A 19,703-nucleotide genomic window follows, 5' to 3' on the forward strand; every position below is an offset into this window, starting at 1 on the left:
CAGTCAGAACACCCAGAGAAAATAAACACTGTCCGCAGGACAGTTTTCTAATGTGTAATGTCTTTTAAGTTTATCTTATACACCCCTGCACCACTTTTATTAGATTCTTTAAAAGCTCCTCTATTTATGCCTTACTAAACTGCATGTTGTTCATGCAGCTAAATATATGATATGAGCGTAGTGTTATACCAGATATACCAGGTCATGTGTCCTTATGTGTCTTTATTTGGGTGGTCAATCTGCATTTGAAAGGGTTTTAAATCTCCATAAGGCAGTTTCCCGGAAAGGGTTTAGATTAATCCAGGAATAGGCCTTGTTATTTTGGGACATTTAACAAACAAACCTCACAGAAAACAATAGCCTACTGGTGTGCATCTTGAGACAAAACAATGTCAGTGCTAGTATAAGTCAGTGCAAGACATTTTTAAATAAAGGCAGCTCAAACATGCATTTTAGTCTGGGACTAGGATAAGGCATGTCCGGGAAACCATCCCTATGGGTTTTATTATCTCTAATATCTATGTCAATGTGAGTACCGGAACCTTTTTCCCCAATTCAAGCACTGGATTGAAGAGATGATATGAGTAAATTCTCTACCTGCACAGTAAGCTGAGCAATCGAATGGTCTTATGAATTCATAAACGTAATAATTTCCTGGACAGGCTTTGACTTGTATGGGATGAGATTCATAACTACAACAGTCTTCCCATGAGGACACACAGACATGTCGTATGACCACTCCATCTTCCAGCTGTGGATGAGGATCTTTGAGGAACATTGGGTAAAAAGTGCCACACATCCCATATGTAACACATGATTCTGGCATATGAGCACTCTGACCATTGATGAAAAGTCTGTACCAGCCATTCCAATCAACATTATAATCACACATGGAGTAGCTGTAATAGTTATATATAGAGTTATCAGTGGATCTCCAGGGTTCATCCAGACTGGTGTAGCTGTCACAGGGGTCGACACTTGGAGTGCTATAAACAACTATAATGATAAAACAAAGAAAGTACATTTCTAAATGTTAATTATATTGGATACAGATTAAAGACATTTAGGGTAATAATAGCTCACCCCAGAATATAATTAATTTCTCATCTTCATGTTGTTCAACACCTTTATGATCTTTGATTATCTTCGTTACACAAATAAATATTTTTTATATTAAATCTGAGAGCATTCAGTGCCCCCAAGGCCCAGAAAAGGCAGACAAGACATCATTAATATAGTCAATGTGATTGCAGTGCTTCAATCTTCATTTCATAAAGTGACAATTATATTTTCTGTGCTCATAAAGTCTCTGACTTTACTGTATTTATGAAAGAAACAACATGAGGGTTAAAGCAACACTATGTAGTTTTTTCAACTTTAAATAATGTCTCTAAAATTATTTCAGTGATAGAACAACTTTTAACTGGACAAATTGTACTGTTGCTGCAATCTGAGCAGCCTCCTAGCTGCTACAAGCACACTCTGAAAGTGGTGGTGGTGGAGGGTAGGAAACACAGCCCCGCCCCTCCCCCTGCCTGCAAAAGAGTGTCTGATACCCGGCACTGTTGCGCTTTTCAACCACATGGGGGAGCTGTAAGTCATTTTTACATGGAAACTACATAGTGTTGCTTTAATTAATGACAACATTTTAATTCTGGGGTGAATATACGCTTTACGTAATCATGACTAAACATTGTATGTTATAGCCAAAAATAAATATAACCATAACCTGAATATTTTGATAATCTTGGTCAAAGAATAAGAACTGATGTCAATGTCAATAGTTTACTGTGACGTCACATAATTTAAAATTAAGGTTTGTTGTGTATTTCTGTGGAGAATGAAGTTTATTCAATGATTGACAAAGTCAGTCATGACTTCTACTCTATACTCTGGAATATTGTGAATGAGTTTATTTCATCATCAGCTTATCTGACAGCTTATCAGTGTTTTCAGTGCAGAAACAAAATATTTTTATGTGAGTGAATGAATGATTTTGAGTAAAGACTACTGATGTAAACTTGATTTATCTAATGCATGCAATTAAGTTTCTGTTCATGCAATTGTATTGATCAATTAATTCCTGTTTATATTGTACCTACAACACAATTCATAATAATATTTAAGAAGATTGAATGTACCTGCACAATATGTAGGGAGTGGGATCGCTATGTTTGGTCTGGTGAATTTGTAGACATAATAATGTCCAGGACAAGCTTTGACTTGTATTGGGTTTGATGTGTAATAACTGCACTCTTGATAATAAGAGCCGTGGACTTCACGAGTAACAACTCCATCTTCTAATAAAGGATGAGAACCAGCAAGCCACAGAGAACTGAAACCTCCACATGTCATATAAGTAGCACACCAGTCAGGCATCTGAGCACTCGATCCATTGATGAAGAGTCGATACCAGCCGTCCCATTTTACACGAGTGTCATCATGTTCACCTATCCATCCATACCAATACCAGTAATCCTGTGTGTCTCTCCAGTACTCGTCCAGTATGTTGTAGCTTAAGCATGGATCACCTGATATTAAAAGAAACTTATTTTTCAATAACAGGTGTAACTTTATGACAGAAATATTTCCATACATTAGTATGCTAATCAATGAAGCTGTCATATTGACACAAAAAATCTAAGTACAAAATATAAAACAAATATAGAAACTATAATACAATAATCTAATAATGATCATTGCAAATTTACACCATCCATACAAACATTCACCACATTTTGCCTCCTGATCATTTCATTACTAAAATTACTGCAAGAACTTGCAGAAGCTTCATTTATTGCCAGATAGACTTTTTGTAAATTTACATTTAAAAATTAAATACAGTCCAAAATTACATATTTTTTAAAACATGGAAACCTACCCAAGGTGCTGCTGAATCCAGGAATCACAGCTGGAGTTGTGAAATTGGTCTGTGATACAGTGCTGATGTCTAAAAAAGAAAAATGAATACTTGACTGAAATCATTTTAGAAGATTTTAAAGTCATAGTAAGAAAGTAAAAAAGTTTACCTGTGCAGTATCCTGAACACCAGTTTATTGGTTTTACAAGTTCATAGACATAGTAATCTCCTGGACAGGCTTTTACTCTGATGGGTTCTGATTTGTAATAACAGCAGTCACCCCAAATATTTGCCCCACAGACCTCACGGGTCACCACCCCATCTTCTATCTGAGGATGAGGACCATTGAGTGACAGACTTATGACCGTGTTACACATGTATCCTTTAACACAGCTTTCTGACATTTGGATGTTCATCCCATAATGATAAAGTCTGTACCAGCCATTCCAGTAGAAAGATTCATCACAAATGTTTAATCCACTTTCAGTTGTTGCTCTCCAGGGACGATCCAGAGACTCATAGTTGTAACAGGGATCATTATTGATGCTGAAAGCAACTGCCATGAAGAGATGTTAGTAAAAGTGCCACTGATATATTGCATGTGCACGAAAAAAATATTTACAGTATAAGATCTCAAAAGCACAATACACTAGCTCTGTGATTTTAAGCAATTATAATTTAACGCTAGTCTGGCCCTTCCCAGAAGATTCTTATCACCACATAAAAAAATTGAATTAAATCCCATTTAAACATGTCAATCATAACTGCTGCATTTTGTTGTTTTATTAAATTTTTATTTGCTTATTTATTTTCATATACTGTATATATTTTAACAGTCCGGTGATTAGTTTATTGTAGCAAAATGCCACCCCCCCCCCCAAAAAAAAAAAAAAACATTCACACATTATGAAAATAATTATGGTCAACCAACAGAAATCTGCAACCTAATAGTCTCACAAAGGAATTTACAGATTATAAATAAAAACACACAAATTACATGCTAGACTTTGGAGAAGCCATTGTTTTTTAGGGGGAGGGGATTGCCCTGTAGCTACACTTTAATAAATTATGGATGGTGTTAAATACAACCAGTGAAAATTTGTTATAGTTTACCTAAGTATAAAAGCTAGCAAGTTAAATGCAAAACAACGGGTACATTCTATCTATTATTTAACATTATACCACAGGTCTGTTGAATGCTTTGTTCTGATTGGTTGAGAAATGTTCCATGGGTGTTTATTATTGTTCTGTAAACCACACACCTGACCTCTTAAATGTCTTACAATGGGCACCAAACTAACTAATGAACTTTAGTGTAAAGTGTTACTGGTTTTTACAGTGTAAAGATATATTAAAGGGGTCATATTATGAGGGTGCTTATGTGAAGTTTTAGCTCAAAATACTCCACAGATAATTTATTATAGCATGTTAAAACTACTAATTTGTAAGCCTGAGCAAAAGTGTGCCGTTTTTGGGTGTGTCGTTTAAAATGCTTTAAAATATAATAGATGGTACAGTTTAATGTTGGGTCTTCTTCAACCTATCCTCCAATCCATTTGTTAGGTTGTTTGTTCATTCCCCCAAATACAACACAAAGATATGTTTACTAAATTAGCGCCTTTACTAGGGTATGGATTTTTCAACCCAATCTTAAGGCAAATCATGTTATAGTTACAAAATATTTGATTAATTTATTTGTGTTCATGGACACAATTTTCATTTTTTCTCCGTGCCATTGAGCACGAATGTCTTTTCCACAAGTCAACACAAATTTTTATAAATAGTTTGTCGTGTTTGTGGCATGACTTTCTTTATAGTGTCATTTTATGTATTGTTTTCTCATCGTTTTTTCCTCTTTTAACTTGAAGTGCATGCGCACTTAAATGCAGTAAAGCTCATTCATTGCTGAGGTCTACACAAAAATTACCAAAAATATAGCTGCAAGCAGCAATGCCGGGGTCAAGCTGAAAAGGGCACAGAAGGATGTAAAGTTGCGTTTGGATAAGCAGACTAAAGAACCTAGGTAAACCTTATGATTTCAGATGAAAAAACGCAAAAGTAATCAACAAAAATAATCTATGTTCTTGTCTACTGCAATCGTCCTTCTGTTATTGACAATCATGGAACATTAGAGCACTGAAAGACATGTATGTGATGTTTGCAGTGGCAAAACATGGGTCACAATATGTTACAGCAAGTTAAATCAGTCAAAAGAGACCATCCCCGTGTCTCTACAATGTTATGATGCAGAGAAAAAGCTGTTGCAAAAACGGTTGATAAGGTATTCTCATTGGTTGCTAGAGAGTAAATGGACATCCACCAGTGATAATAGTTCAATCCATGAAAGGAATAATCCATGAAGACGCATGGTTTTAGATGTGTTGTTGCAGTAGTTTTAGGCAAAAATAGCCATTTTCTATCTCCAAACCACTAGCTGGCGCTATGAAAAATTTGTGCATGTAACCTCAGGTCATGACCGCATTACATCTAGCTAGTTTTATGACTATACACTTTAGTTTAATTAAGAAACAGTTGTATGACCATAAGGCTGGCTTGTTATCAAAGGTTTTGTTCAATTATAAGGCCATCTAGTGGTGCAAGCATACAATTTTATTTGTGTAGCCTCAGAATGTGATCATGCATCAGCGTATCAAATCTGGTGAAAAAATATATTTGCGTTACGAAGTTACAACCATTTATGTGTAAAAAAAACAAAATTTGAAGGTAATTTTTCGTTTTTTGCAATTTTCGGCCATTTCTGATGAAAATTTTAATATAACGGCAATAGAACTTTTTGTTCAGAAGGTAAGGTTAGTTTCTTCCTATGGTGTTTTTGAGTCGATCAGAAAAACGCTCGCGGAGATATTCACGCGTGTTTTTTAAGCGCTATTTTGCTGCGCAGGGTTAACCGTAAGGCGAGTTCTGGCATGTTTGGTATCGTTGGACTCGGCAACTATTCAGAACTCCAAAGAAATAAGTCCTGTGAAAATACGTCAATCGGAGCCAAAGTTATTGGCGTGTAAAGCATAAGTCTGACCACTAGGTGGCGCTGTGACGAAACTCTCAATGCACCCGTAGTTCCTGACTGGCATCACAAGTACCAAGTATCGTGTCAATAGGCTTAAGTTTGCCGAAGATACAGCCTCAAATCCGTTTTTTGGCGCTCTACGTAAAATTCGTTGACGCGGTTTACGGAAAAGGATTGACGAATTGACATGAATTCCATAACTTTTTGCCGGGAGGGTCTGTAGATGCTACATACCGATTTTCGTGGAAATCGGGCAAAAGCTCTAGGACGAGTTTTACAAATAATTCAAAATGGCGGAATTTTCGAATCGAAAATCGAAGTCGAGTCGAATCGTCTTGAGCCAAGGAATCAGAGGAAGGAAGAATTTTGTTTATAGGACTTTTGGATCAGAAGTTATAAGCAAAAACATAAGTGCAACTTTGGACTGTTGGTGGCGCTAGCGGGTTAGAGATTAAGACTCCAAATTTGCTGTGGGGACTTTTTGGGCAGTCCTTTATAAGCGTGCAAAATTTCATAACTTTCCTATGTACGCTGCTATGGGCTGCCATAGACCGCAATGGCGGAGGAAGAATAATAAGAAAAAGAAAAAGAAGAAAACTAACAGTTTCAATAGGGGTCTTCGCCCATTCTGGGCTTGACCCCTAATTACCTCAGGTATACAGTGCTGATGCAGTTGCTGTGAAATTCATAATGCTTTTTCTATCACACTGACTACGCCAAAAGGTAAGATATTATTACACAAACTACTACGTTCATTGTTTAGTTACGTGAAACGCAGCGAGTTGAGGACATCTGCTGATTTCCCGCTGTGTAAATGCAAGAACAGCATATTTACATATTCAGTGACATGTAAACAATTGCAAAAAAGTTTTTATTACAAGAAATATCCAATTTTAGGTAAATTAGCATGAAGTTATCATTATGATGTGGTCACTAATATATTTATCGTTATAATGTCCCTTAAAGGTTTTATACATTGCTGTCGTGTTATTTGAGCTGTTTCTGGATGAAGGCAGACTGCTGACAGCGAGTCGTATTGGCAGAGTTCACGTAAAACTTCCTAATGTCAAGTTTAAAATGAATTTGTGGTTAAGGTGCGTGACTAAAACACGCGCACTTCAGTTAGTGCAGTATAAATGCGATTAAAGCGTTTACATGGATGCATACTGCGATTATAAACGGCGTACGCCACCTCTTTTAATGCGATTATACTTACTGCGATTATGAGCTTAATCGCATTATTTTTATCGAATTATTGCATTTACATGAGGTAAGGTGTAATCGCAGTATTGCCAAAATCCCATTATAATCGCATTATTAGGGTGCATGTAAACATGGTCATTCAGAGAACAATTCTCACCTGCTTATGGAAGCGTTTTTGAGGATTTATTGAGGATTTACATTTTATAACTGTCTATCAATGTATCTATGAGGTAAAATCACTGCAAATTTCAGTGAAATGCATTTAAACAAAACACAAGCTGCCTAAGTAAGTAACTATATACTTTCTCACCTTATTATTTCTGACGTCTTTAAAACAATAAATTGTATATCCATCTATAAAAAGGGATATATGCAACAATGAGCAAATCGTCGCTGCCCGATGAAACTCTCGTATGTCCAAATGGTTACTTTTCAGAAAGTGAAAAAAACCCACTGTATATCAAAAGCAGTTGAATGTAGCGTTGTCATACTTGGTACGGCATATTTACATGTAACCATATTCTTGCCAGTGTCATGATATAATTCACATTTGACCAAAATTGAGTTTAAATGGAAATGCGTGCATATTTTACAGTAACTGTGATCGATACGCGTTCTTCCGATCATTAATTAGAATGGCCAAGTCGCGTTTCGTATTGACAGATGAATACGCTCAGTTCATTAAATAGCCTACGTCTTAGTTAAATACGCTTACTTTATTTAATATTAATTATACATTTATTAAATGTCTCTTGCAAACTATAAAGGGACAATGAATCATTACACTGACATGGTAATGCTAGACAACAGGGGCGTCAGTTTGTGTTGAAAAGTGGTGGGGACAAAAGATCAGATAAAAACATTACTGCAGGACAGGAAAACTATTGAATAACGGCACATCAAAAATGGGCATAGCGTAGGCCAGTCAACAACAAGAAAATACTCAGAATAAAACCCTCAACAATGTCGACTGCACACATGTAACAGTCTCTGCAACACCAGCTCAACCGAACAATGCCAAAGCACCATACCGTAGAAAACAGCAGCGCGTTTAGTCAATGATTACAATGCATTTCATTACACATGTACAAGAAAACCCACCATAAGCATACAACACAACATATGTGACACTAGACCACAAAACCAGTCTTAAGCATCGCTTGATTTTTCAGAACATTTTAACCAAATGCTTTCAAAAAGTGGTGGGGACATCCCCAGCGTAAATAACATTATGATAGACAGATACTTTGTTTGCACAGTCCTACCGTAATTAAGTAACTCCTAGATGTTAGTCTGGCGTCCGGGGGAAACGTTTACCTCGAAGGAAAGTCATTGTCATGTTTATTCGGCTATATCCAGTGCTGAGCTTCGATGAAACTTTACGAGACCGGCGAGATGCTTCACAGGCGGAAGATATGCGGCGTGATTGACAGCTTTGACACCAAATGGGTACGTGAAAATCAGATGACATGATTTCACAAGTTTTCATTGGCCATTTAGGTATGTGACGCATACTGTATACGGAAATGAACCTGGACATTCAATTTGTCGAAAAATATCAAAATCGGCAAAATGAACATACGTGATTTTCATCGGACAGCGACGAAATGTACTTTAAATACAATGTTACCAAGGACAGTGTGCAGCAGAGGAGACAGACTAGATCAGAGCGCAACAGTAAGTTAGACGTCATGCAGATAATATATCAGTTGACGCTATTTAACAGTTTTTAAATCACATAACTATAAATATACACTTACAGTAATAACAGAGGCACTGTAATCATAAACACTTTGAAAAATGCGTTTACTGTGGTCTGTGGGGAGATTCCGTAGATTTATTTGCATTCTACTCGCATCTCTCACTCATTTTCAGTTGAGTGGGGGACCGAAGAGTTTATAGCTGAATGCCGCCACCTAGCGTACTGGATGAATTCATTTTACAGATCTGAAAAGATTCGGGGCTTTTGACAAAACATTCGGGGCTTGAGCCCCATAAGCCACCCCCTCGCTCTGCCCCTGAATTACATCCTAACCCAAACGCCAAATCTTACCCCGAGCAACAACGATTTAAAAATAGGAAAAACAATTAGAAAACAATACATAAAATGATACGAAAAAGAAAGTAATGCCACGATTATGAAAAACTATTTATATAAATTCCTGTTGACTGACACGAAAAAGAAATTCATGCTCAATGACACAAAAAAAGCTTAAAATCGTGTTTATGAACACAAATAAATTAATAAAATATTCCGTGACTATAACACGACTTGCCTGGAGATTGGGTTGATGCGCCGGGGAACATATGATGATTAACTTGCACCTTACAGCTTAAATTGTGGTCATTGTGACTGAAAACAATTTTACCCATGAAGCTAAAAAGTAAGAAAAACTTGAGCAGTTGGACATGTTTTGAACTGTAGCAAATTGTGTTACGCATAACAATTGAAGGTGTTGGTTGGTTACATTCATAATGTATTAATATTAATCTTTTTATCTTTATGAAGTAAAAGGAACACAAAAAGATCACAAGAGTTCTTCAGAGATCTTTACCTGCACAGTATGAAGGTCTGTAGATTGACACATCTGGTGTGACGAGTTTATAGACATAATAATCTCCTGGACAGGCTTTGACTTGGATGGGGTTGGATTGGAACTGACCACACTGTCCGTAGTACCACCACCACATATTGTTTCCCAAGACCTCACGGGTCACCACTCCATCCTCAAGTCGTGGATGAGAACCACTGAGATACAGTCCAGTTTCACCACCACATCCCATTGAATTTACACACCATTCAGACATCTGAGCATTTGTTCCATTCAAATACAGCCGATACCAGCCATTCCACTCAACAACACTGTCATCATTTCCATGTTCCTGGAATGAGTTTAGCCGTATGTCTCTCCAATATTCATCAATAGTGTTATACTGATAGCATGGGTCATAGCTGAGAGTTGTAGGTACTGTAAGACAAGAGAAAATAACACAAAGTCTACGGGTGTTTTCAGAACTGTAGATTGATTGCTTTGTTCCAAAACCGTGGGATAAATGGCAACAGTGTTGCTTTTTTTCCATTTCGGTTTGGTTCACATTCACAAGGGAATATTTCCATATGAGCCAGACTTTATTAATACAAGTCACATGCGAGTAAACTCTCATTTAATTGGATGGGGTGCATCTGTTTATTTTCAGAGAACCGCTTCAGAGTTTGTTTGTAGTCGTGCTGAGACGACCTCATTCAGACGGTCTCAGATCGGTTGTTTTCGTGCGGATCCGAGCGTGACTGCCTTGTTCACATATGCCTAAACACACTGAACTAAGGGAGTAAACTCACCAGGTTCTGGAACAAAGGCTCAGGTGTAAAAACACCATCAGTCACAACAGTGCATCTGAACTGCTCATAAAAATCAATATTTCTCTAGATTTTACCCCAATAAAAAATAGTACATACCAGTTGTAGATTCTATGATTGAGGTTGGAGTCGTAATAATGTTTGTAGCATCTGTGGGGAATGGATGAATATTAAATCAACAAAAAATGAATTATATCATATGTATACAAAAGCATATATAAATGCATTTACCTGCACAGTATGCCAAATAGCAGGTAATAGGACTCACAAACTCATAGACATAATAATTGTCTGGACAGGCTTTGACTCTAATGGGATTGGAGTGGATATAACAGCAGTCACCGTTCCAGTGACCACAGACGTCTCGTGTGACCACTCCATCTTCAACCGTTGGATGTCCACCATTTAACCACAGTGGTGCATTAGTACCACATCTGTACTCTTGAACACATGTGTCTGGCATCTGAACACTCTCACCCTGAATGAAGAGACGATACCAACCCGCCCAATTCACATACACGTCACACATTATCTGAGATGAATCCTGATTACTGGTGGATCTCCAGAGATCATCCAACACATTGTAGTTGGAGCAGGGATCAACTTCTGTTTAAAACATAAGAGAAAGTACAGTTTTACTTGATTTTATTTACTTTTGTTAAAAAGTTTTAAGTATTATACTGTGGTTCTCAAACTGGGGGGGGGGGCATGCACCCAAAAGCTTTAGAACCATTACCTTAGTACACTTTCATTTGATAAGACATTTAGAAACAGTTTGATATAATCAATTGTAAATGTTTTTGAATGAGAATCCGAATTCTGGTCTTTTCTACGATGCGGGCGAGAGCTTCGTCCAACAGTTCTCAGCCGCCCAAAAGTAAATTGAGTAACCCTCACCGGGGGAAGAAAAGTCTGCTGCATCTCCAGGCTGCCCGCTTTAAAAAAAATGGAAAAAGGTGTACGTGCTGCTGTGCTGGGTGACCTGGAGACACAGCTGGTAAGGGCCGGGGAAAGATGCTGACGCACAAGAGCATTTCCAGTGCATCCGTCCCCAAGATTGGTTTGCAGGCATAGACCTGAAGGACACAAACTTTCATGTCTCAATTTTCCCCCGACACAGGCATAAAAAACTCCTGCAAGGTATAGATATAGATCAAGCCTCAGCCAAGTAAAACAAAATAATGCAAAAGTAACTTAACAGTAACATAAGTATTACTTTCCATCAAAAGTAACTGAAAATTAACCAAGTAATTAACTATTTACTTTTTGGTGGCGTAACTTAATATTGTAATGCATTACATTAAGGCAGCCATATCACTCTGTAGCCCAAGACAGCTTGCCCACTGAAGCTAAGCAGGGCCTGGTCAGTACTTGGATGGGAGACCACCTGAGAAAACCAGGTTGCTGCTAGTAGAGGTGTTAGTGAGACCAGCAGGGGGTGCTCACCCTGTGGTCTGTGTGGGTCCTAACACTGGGTGGGACACTATACTGTCAAAAAGCACCGTCCTTCAGATGAGACGTTAAACTGAGGTCCCGACTCTCTGTGGTCATTAAAAATCCCAGGATGTCCTTTGAAAAGAGTAGGGGTGTACCCCGGCGACCTGGCCAAACATGCCTGTTGGCCTACTAATCATCCCCGCATACTAATTGGACTTCCGGGGGCGCGGTTACGCTGCTGACCCTGTGTCTCACAGCTCACTACTATTATTGTGTATGTTGTTAGACCTAAACGGTTTAGTATTTTATATTATTTTATTTATTGTGTTTTAGCTGTTTTCAGCTGTTTTGCGCTTTACCGCCATGAATCTCTCCGCCGTCTGCGCCGTTCTGGCAGCACTGTTAGTACTACCTGGAAGCAACGTCGTCCACTCTGACAATACTGCACTTTGGATTATACCTACTATCACCTATTCTGGGGAGGTTTTACTCTCGCTAAGGAATAACGCAAACAGTTTGGAAATCGGGACCATTTACAACAATTGCCCCTTGAAGGAAGGAGGGAAGAAAAGGAAACAAATTAAAAGGCGAGGCTCAAGAGGAGGAATTAGAAACCGGTTAAGAAGATGGAGAAGTCGTCACCCTCTTCCAGTAATCACTCTATCCAACGTGAGATCACTTAACAACAAGTTGGATGAGGTTACACTTTGTTTTAAACATGAGGAGGACTTCAGACATAGTAATCTCATCTGTTGTTAAATCAACTCAGATTTACAAGTCATGTCAACAGAGATGAGTCGTCACAACTTATAAAATATAGTTGAGAAAAGTCAACTCAATTTTATAAGTTATAACAACTCACCTGTAGTTATAGCAACTCATCTCTTGTCAAGATAAATAATAGTAAGTTGAAATGACTTGTAAATCTAAGCTGATTCAACAAAAAATTTTAAGGCAGCAAAGTATTTTTTACAGTGTAGTTTTGCCCAGACAGGTTCGCTTCCCAGTTTGCTTATTTTAATATAATGGGTTAAGAAACTAGAAATGACTGTCCTTCTGCAGTAAGCCTAGGTCTGAAGAAGCTGAATATTTGCACAGGTACTGGAAGGGGCAGCTCTCGTGGCGCTTTGGTAGGAATTCCCAATGCGTGACATCGTGGGAACCATCTGAAAGGGAATGTCTTTGTTACATATAATTCTTGTTTCTTAATGGAAGGGAATGAAGATGCTACGTCCTGTGTCCACAGTCCTGCTGTACCATTGCTGACACTGGCCGCACACTGATGATCAGCTTTCTTAGCAAAAAAGCTGATTTGATATTAACTGGCATATTAGAAGTTTCTCGAAGTAGATTGGTCCAGCGAAGCGTGTTCCCTTCATTCAGGGAATGAGAGTTACATACGTAACCGAGATGATTTATATTACTTTTTTTATGAATAATTGCTAATGATCCGCCTTTGCGTTTGCCTGTGGGTTCTGCAAATATTTAACAAATTAAAATGATTTAAAAGAGCTTGTGATGAAAACTCTCAGATGTATTGTCCTTAAAACCTTGTAACCCTGTCCAACATGCATCTGTCATAAATGTGGTGTCTTCGTGTTTATAATGCAAGGCTACATACTCAGACATCCCAACCATCAATAAGTCATTTCAGGGAGGTATCCCAAAGCCCCCCAAAATAGCATAATATTTCTATAGGCCTATGCAATTATTGGTAACATTTTACAATAAGGTCTCATTTGTTAAAATTAGTTAATGTATTAACTAACATGAACTAATCGTGAGCAGTCATTTTGTTACTGTATTTATTTATCGTTAACGTTTTCTTAACATTAGTTAATAAAATAAAGCTGTTCTTGGTTTGTTCACGTTAGTTCACAGTGCATTAAGTATTTTTAACAAAATTTAAATAATCTATTAGTAAATGTTTAAATTAACATTAACAAAGAAAAACAATGCTTTATAAGTGCAATTCATTATTAGTTTATGTTAACTAATGTAGTAAACGAATGTTAACTAATGAAGTGTTACCTAATTATTTGTAGATTATATTAAAATATGTAGAACACTTTTACTATTTATATAAACTGCTTATACTACTTATGTAAACTGTTTTAATTTATCTTCCATTGCAACTTTAAACAAGTAACTGTAAACTAAGGAGTTTGATGTTTTCATGTAGCATTGGCAACTAGCCAGCCTAAAAAAATATGCACATGAAATTAAACTTGTTGAACTCATCTCAAATGTCTTAACCCGCCATGGGCAATGCTGAAGTCACTGTTACAAACTGTACACTGTGCAAGATTGTCATTATTTTTAACTCTTATAAGACAGGGGGACACTTTCGTAGTCTGATGTAAAATCTGTCTTATATGTTCGCTTTTTAGGGCACTCTCTCTCTCTCTCTCTCTCTCTCTCTCTCTGACATGCCATGGCGCACCTGATTGTAGATACACTGATTAATTTGGTTCGGGAGAAGAGATAAAAGCCCGCCCACACTGACAATTAATTGGTTGATTTACTGAAACAGACCAATCAGGATGCTCTCTGTCTTACATGCTAAAGAAGTAATGAAATAAGTATTTAAAGTAGATTTTATGTGATTTTAGGGAAACACACGTATGCACAGACCCACAATCTCATTCTTATTTGAAAAAGTTTAAAATTTTATTCCATTCTATTTATTAACCTTTAAAACATAGCAGAAGTTTATGAATGTAAACAAAATTTTTGTTCTTTTCTTTCCTTTGACCAGGTATTTTGTCATTTGTAATATGTGCATTTTGTGATGTGAAATTGAAATCAATGGTACCTTGGGTTGTAGTGAGAGGTGATTGTTCTGAGGTTGGTGTTGATGGTGGAGGAGAAGATGATGATTGCGTGGAATATGGTGGTGGTGTGTATGATGCAAATGGGTCTAAAGTTGGTGATGCTGTAAAAACTGTACACCATTCAACACAAACAATATAAAGTGAGCAAAGACACTTTTGCATGAACTACTCGTACAATTACGCATACATTAACAAAGCTGTTAAAAATCTTAACAGAAATCACTTTTCATACTTTTTATTTATTGTTCATTAGACAGTTTAAATCATGAAAGATAAACAATGTTTATAAACTAAAAAACAGTTCTTACATTGAGAAGTAAATGTTTGTGTTGATAATATAACTCCGTTTTTTTAATTGTTCAGAAATCTCATTTTTTTGTTGTGCATTCCAATTAATATCAATTCAACTGCAGTTGGTTTGATTTGATTTAAACCTTCATAACTTAAAAAATACAGCTAAGTAGCACCATAAAACAAAATAATAACATGGTAACATAATAATAAACATGTTTTGACAAAAATAAAAAAAAATGGATTTATCTCGTTTTGCAACGAAACTCTTCATATTTAGTCTTACATTGAGAACATGTCGGTATGTAGTCACTACAACAGTCCCGAAACAAGAGGCAAATCTCATCACAATAGCACCCACGGAAGCAGGTGTCATCGCGACCAGGACAGCAGAGCACTGTGGGCCAAGAGCATCCTAAAATACAAAAGACCCAATGCTGCTGAAATGTACATTTTTGTCTGGGACTATATTAACCCTGTCCGCGAAACCCAAGATCTTTACAATTTAACATCGCAAATGCTTTGAGATGAGGCTCAGCAAATATGACTGTGATCTGATAAAACTTTAGGATAACCCTTACGAAAATTAACCATCGTTTTATTGTGGTAAAATTGTAGTAACCATGTTTTTTTGGTGTATTGATTACTATCAGCAAAACTAAAACAGGTATATGGTTTAACGATTTATGATGGCAATCACATAACCCCTGTCAAAACAACTGTATGTCCATGTGAACAACTCAAAGCAACTATACAAAAACTAAAGAAAGATAAATAAACGTTCCATTTATTATAACCAATATATATTAATATATGTATTATTGGCTCATTTATTCATAAAGAAATAAAAATTATAAACTTGGTAACACTTTACAATAAGGGTGCACTAATAATCATAAATTAATGCTTAACTAATGCACAGATAATACTGAATTAATGTATTAATGATTATCTAAGCTATTCATTAATGATTGCCTCATTAGCAACTATTGAAGAGTCTCTCTGATTAATATATTAGTTCATATATGAATTGTAATTAATTAAATATGTAATTGTGGATTAATTCCATTATCACCACTTTTATGAACTAATAGTGTTAATTAATTTCTTATATAGTCCTTGGTTCACGTCAGAGTTAGCCGCTCTAAGCCAAAAAAAAAGAACTCCCTTTGGCGTGCAGCAATTTCTACAAAAAGCTCACTTGAGCTACAGCTTTTTAAAGAAATCAGAAATCGGTACACACAAGCGGTCAGGAATGCTAAGGCTAACTATTATAGACAGAAATTTGTTTCTTGCGGTACTAACTCTAAAAAGTTTTGGGATACAATAAAGTCTATGGAAAATACGAAACTCCACTGCACAGTTACCCACTGCTCTAAGAACACAAAATTTTGTTACTACTGACAAGCCCACCATAGTTGAAAATTTTAATAAGCATTTTGCTATGGCTGGGTCTGCTTTCCATCTGGCAACTCCTTTCTCAACTACTAGTACATCATCCCTTGCATCACCATGCTCGTCCTCTTTATCTTTTTCTTTTACCCATATTCAGATAGCTGATGTTTTGAGGGAACTGCAAAATCTAGATCCCCTTAAATCAGCTGGATTAGATAATTTGGATCCTTTTTTTCTAAAATTGTCTGCTTCAATTATTGCTTCGCCTTTCACCAGTATTTTTAACCTCTCCCTTGACTCGTCTGAAATTCCAAAAGACTGGAAAGTTGCCGCAGTGATTCCTTTATTTAAAGGAGGGGACAGGCCCGACCCAAATTGTTACAGGCCCATTTCCATTTTGCCTTGTCTCTCAAAGGTCTTTGAATGCCTTGTCAATACACAGATCGTCACTCATTTAGAATCTTATCGTAGTTTTTCTGATATGCAGTCGGGCTTTCGAGCTGGCCATGGGTGCACTTCAGCCACTCTTAAAGTTCTAAATGATATTATATGTGCCATTGATCAAAAACATTACTGTGCAGCAGTTTTTATTGACCTGGCCAAGGCCTTTGATTCTGTTAATCATACCATTCTTCTTAGTAGGCTGAAGAGTTTGGGTTTCTCCGATAATTGTCTTGCATGGTTTACAAATTACTTTTCGGAACGTTTCCAGTGTGTTAAATCTGAGGGCCTGTTATCTAGTCTTCTGGCTGTTTCTATGGGGGTTCCGCAGGGTTCAATCCTCGGGCCGACCCTTTTCTCTATATATATTAATGACGTTGCCCTTGCCGCAGGTAACTCTATGATACACCTATATGCAGATGACACTATTCTTTATACGTCTGGCCCTTCTCTAAGCACTACATTACAAAATCTTCAAGCGAGCTTTAATAGTATTCAGCATTCTTTTTGTGGCCTTCAATTGCTTTTAAATTCTAGTAAAACTAAATGTAAATCATCACCTATCTGTCCAATAAACATCACTACCCTTGATGGGTTTGTTTTAGAATGGGTTAGTAATTATAAGTATCTAGGGATCTGGTTAGACTCTTCACTTTCTTTCCAAACCCATATCAATCATCTTCAATCTAAAATAAAATCTAGGATTGGCTTTCTTTTTCGTAACAAGGCCTCCTTTACCATCTCTGCTAAACATGCCCTTGTGAAAATGACCATCCTTCCTATATTAGATTACGGTGACGTGATTTACAGATCTGCCTCAAACACTTTTCTCAGGAAATTGGATGTACTGTACCATAGTGCTCTCCGTTTTGTTACTAATGCCCCATATAGCACTCATCACTACAATCTTTACGCATTAGTTGGATGGCCCTCGCTTCATATTCGACGACAAACACATTGGTATTGTTTTATCTATAAAACTCTTCTAGGCAAAACTCCATTTTATTTAAGGTCTTTAATTACTATAGCCACTCCTTCTATAAATCTTCGTTCAAGAAGGTTTATCTCTTTGGCTGCCACAAAAGCTCGTACTTCTTTCGGCCGTCTCTCCTTCCAGTTTTCTGCAGTTAATGACTGGAATGAGTTACAAAAATCTTTGAAGCTTGAATCTTTGGTCCCTCTGATTACTTTCAAAAGATTAATATCTAACCTACTGACTCATAGCTGTTCGTGTTAATTTGTACTGTCACTTTATATTTTGCTGTACTACGCTACCTCAGTATTGGCTTTTATCATGTTGTTTGTATGTTACTGCTTGTCATTTTAACTCTGATTACTTATTGGTGGTAGCCATTTATTTATCATCTGGGGCTTATGCATTGATGTGTAGTTTTTACGAATGTTTGTACATTGTATTGTCTTTTTGTAAATTTGTCTTGTTATTTGTGTGTAACTATTTGTTGTTTGCACTCGGCACTTTATCTTGGCCAGGTCGCCGTTTTAAATGAGAAATTGTTCTCAATGTGCCTACCTGGTAAAATAAAGGTTAAATAAATAAATAAATAAAAATAACCAGAATGATCCAAAGCCTTATAATACAGGTAAACGAATATGCATGAATACATTATTAATTAAAGCATTAGTAGTGTGCTAATTAATACTATTACTAAATAATGAGTTAATAATGATGTGCCTCAACAAGTAAAGTCACAACATAATGATATATTTGGAAACCATTAGCTAATGATTAACTAATAATTAATGACCATCACTAGAGTTTATAAAAGCTATTTATTAAACACTGGTTTCCAAAAACATTGCCAAAAACACATTTCCATAACACACTACATTTAAACACAACAATAAAACATTAAAAAAATTATATAAAATGAAATAATACAAAAAGAAGACTGATCAAAATTAGACAACACGTTCAGATACCACCCGTGCTAATACATAACACAAATGTACATTTTTAAGTCCAAATGTTTCAGTCTGTCAGTTGTAAAAATTGGATGGTAACAAACTCTGATAGAGAAAAAAAACATGCACAGACAAATCCAAATAAAATCCTGCGGCTCGTGACGACACATCGATGTCCTAAGACACGAAACGATCGGTTTGTGTGAAAAACAAAACAGTATTTATATGTTTTACCTCTATCTATTTTTACACTATCCAGAGCAACACGTGCATTCACTTCATCGCCTTATTCATCTAATGTTTAATGGCGGGTTGCAAAACAACTTCATAGGTGCATACCGCGCCCTACTGTACTGGGTGTACGGCATCAGGGCGCTAATAAACTATACAGGGCTCCCAAAACAATAGGTGGCAGTATGCACTTACACTGTAAAAAATGTATATTTCAAAAAATTGTGGAAACCGAAAGCAAAGCATTGACCAAACACACTGCCCTCAAATAATTCTCCCCAAACAAAAATATGCATTGTGGTAATTAAAACTTAAGGTATTGGGGTAAAACAAAAATGTATATTCACAGAACATATCAAACTCCGCTCAGCCAATCTATCATGCCAAACGAAAAAACCGAGTTCGCCGAACGCAGCCCGAGACAGAAAAGCGCACGGGCACGCACCCGAGACCAATTAGCTTGGGTGCTCGGGAGTTGATGATCGACATTTTCTACAATAAATTTATGGTAAGTACTTAAATATTTACATTTAATTCATTTTTAAGTATTTTTAAAGTCATTTTCAAGTTAAAAACTGAGTGAAAATCTGAATAATTACAGCATACAAACAAAAAGCATATGATGTTTTCTCCTCAGTGTAACGCACCGAGCTAACGCTTCATTTAGTGAGGAAATGGCAAGGTCACTACAACTTTCACAGT

At 36.7% G+C, this 19,703-nt stretch overlaps 1 protein-coding gene across 1 annotated transcript in view; it reads right to left on the reverse strand.

Annotated features, from left to right (window-relative positions):
- Positions 1–19,703, reverse strand: part of LOC129420323 (IgGFc-binding protein) — a 125,299-nt gene that overhangs the window by 95,503 nt on the left and 10,093 nt on the right. Inside the window, exons 4-8 of the mRNA XM_073867205.1 lie at positions 15,298–15,426; positions 14,702–14,830; positions 10,681–11,055; positions 10,549–10,599; positions 9,647–10,060 (exon numbers count right to left, since the gene is read on the reverse strand). Coding sequence (XP_073723306.1) covers positions 9,647–10,060; positions 10,549–10,599; positions 10,681–10,978 — 763 coding nt within the window. The 5' untranslated portion in view covers positions 10,979–11,055; positions 14,702–14,830; positions 15,298–15,426. The remainder of the gene's footprint in view (positions 1–9,646; positions 10,061–10,548; positions 10,600–10,680; positions 11,056–14,701; positions 14,831–15,297; positions 15,427–19,703) is intronic.

Source organism: Misgurnus anguillicaudatus, chromosome 4 (assembly GCF_027580225.2).
Source record: "Misgurnus anguillicaudatus chromosome 4, ASM2758022v2, whole genome shotgun sequence".
Classification (NCBI taxonomy): Eukaryota; Metazoa; Chordata; class Actinopteri; order Cypriniformes; family Cobitidae; genus Misgurnus; species Misgurnus anguillicaudatus.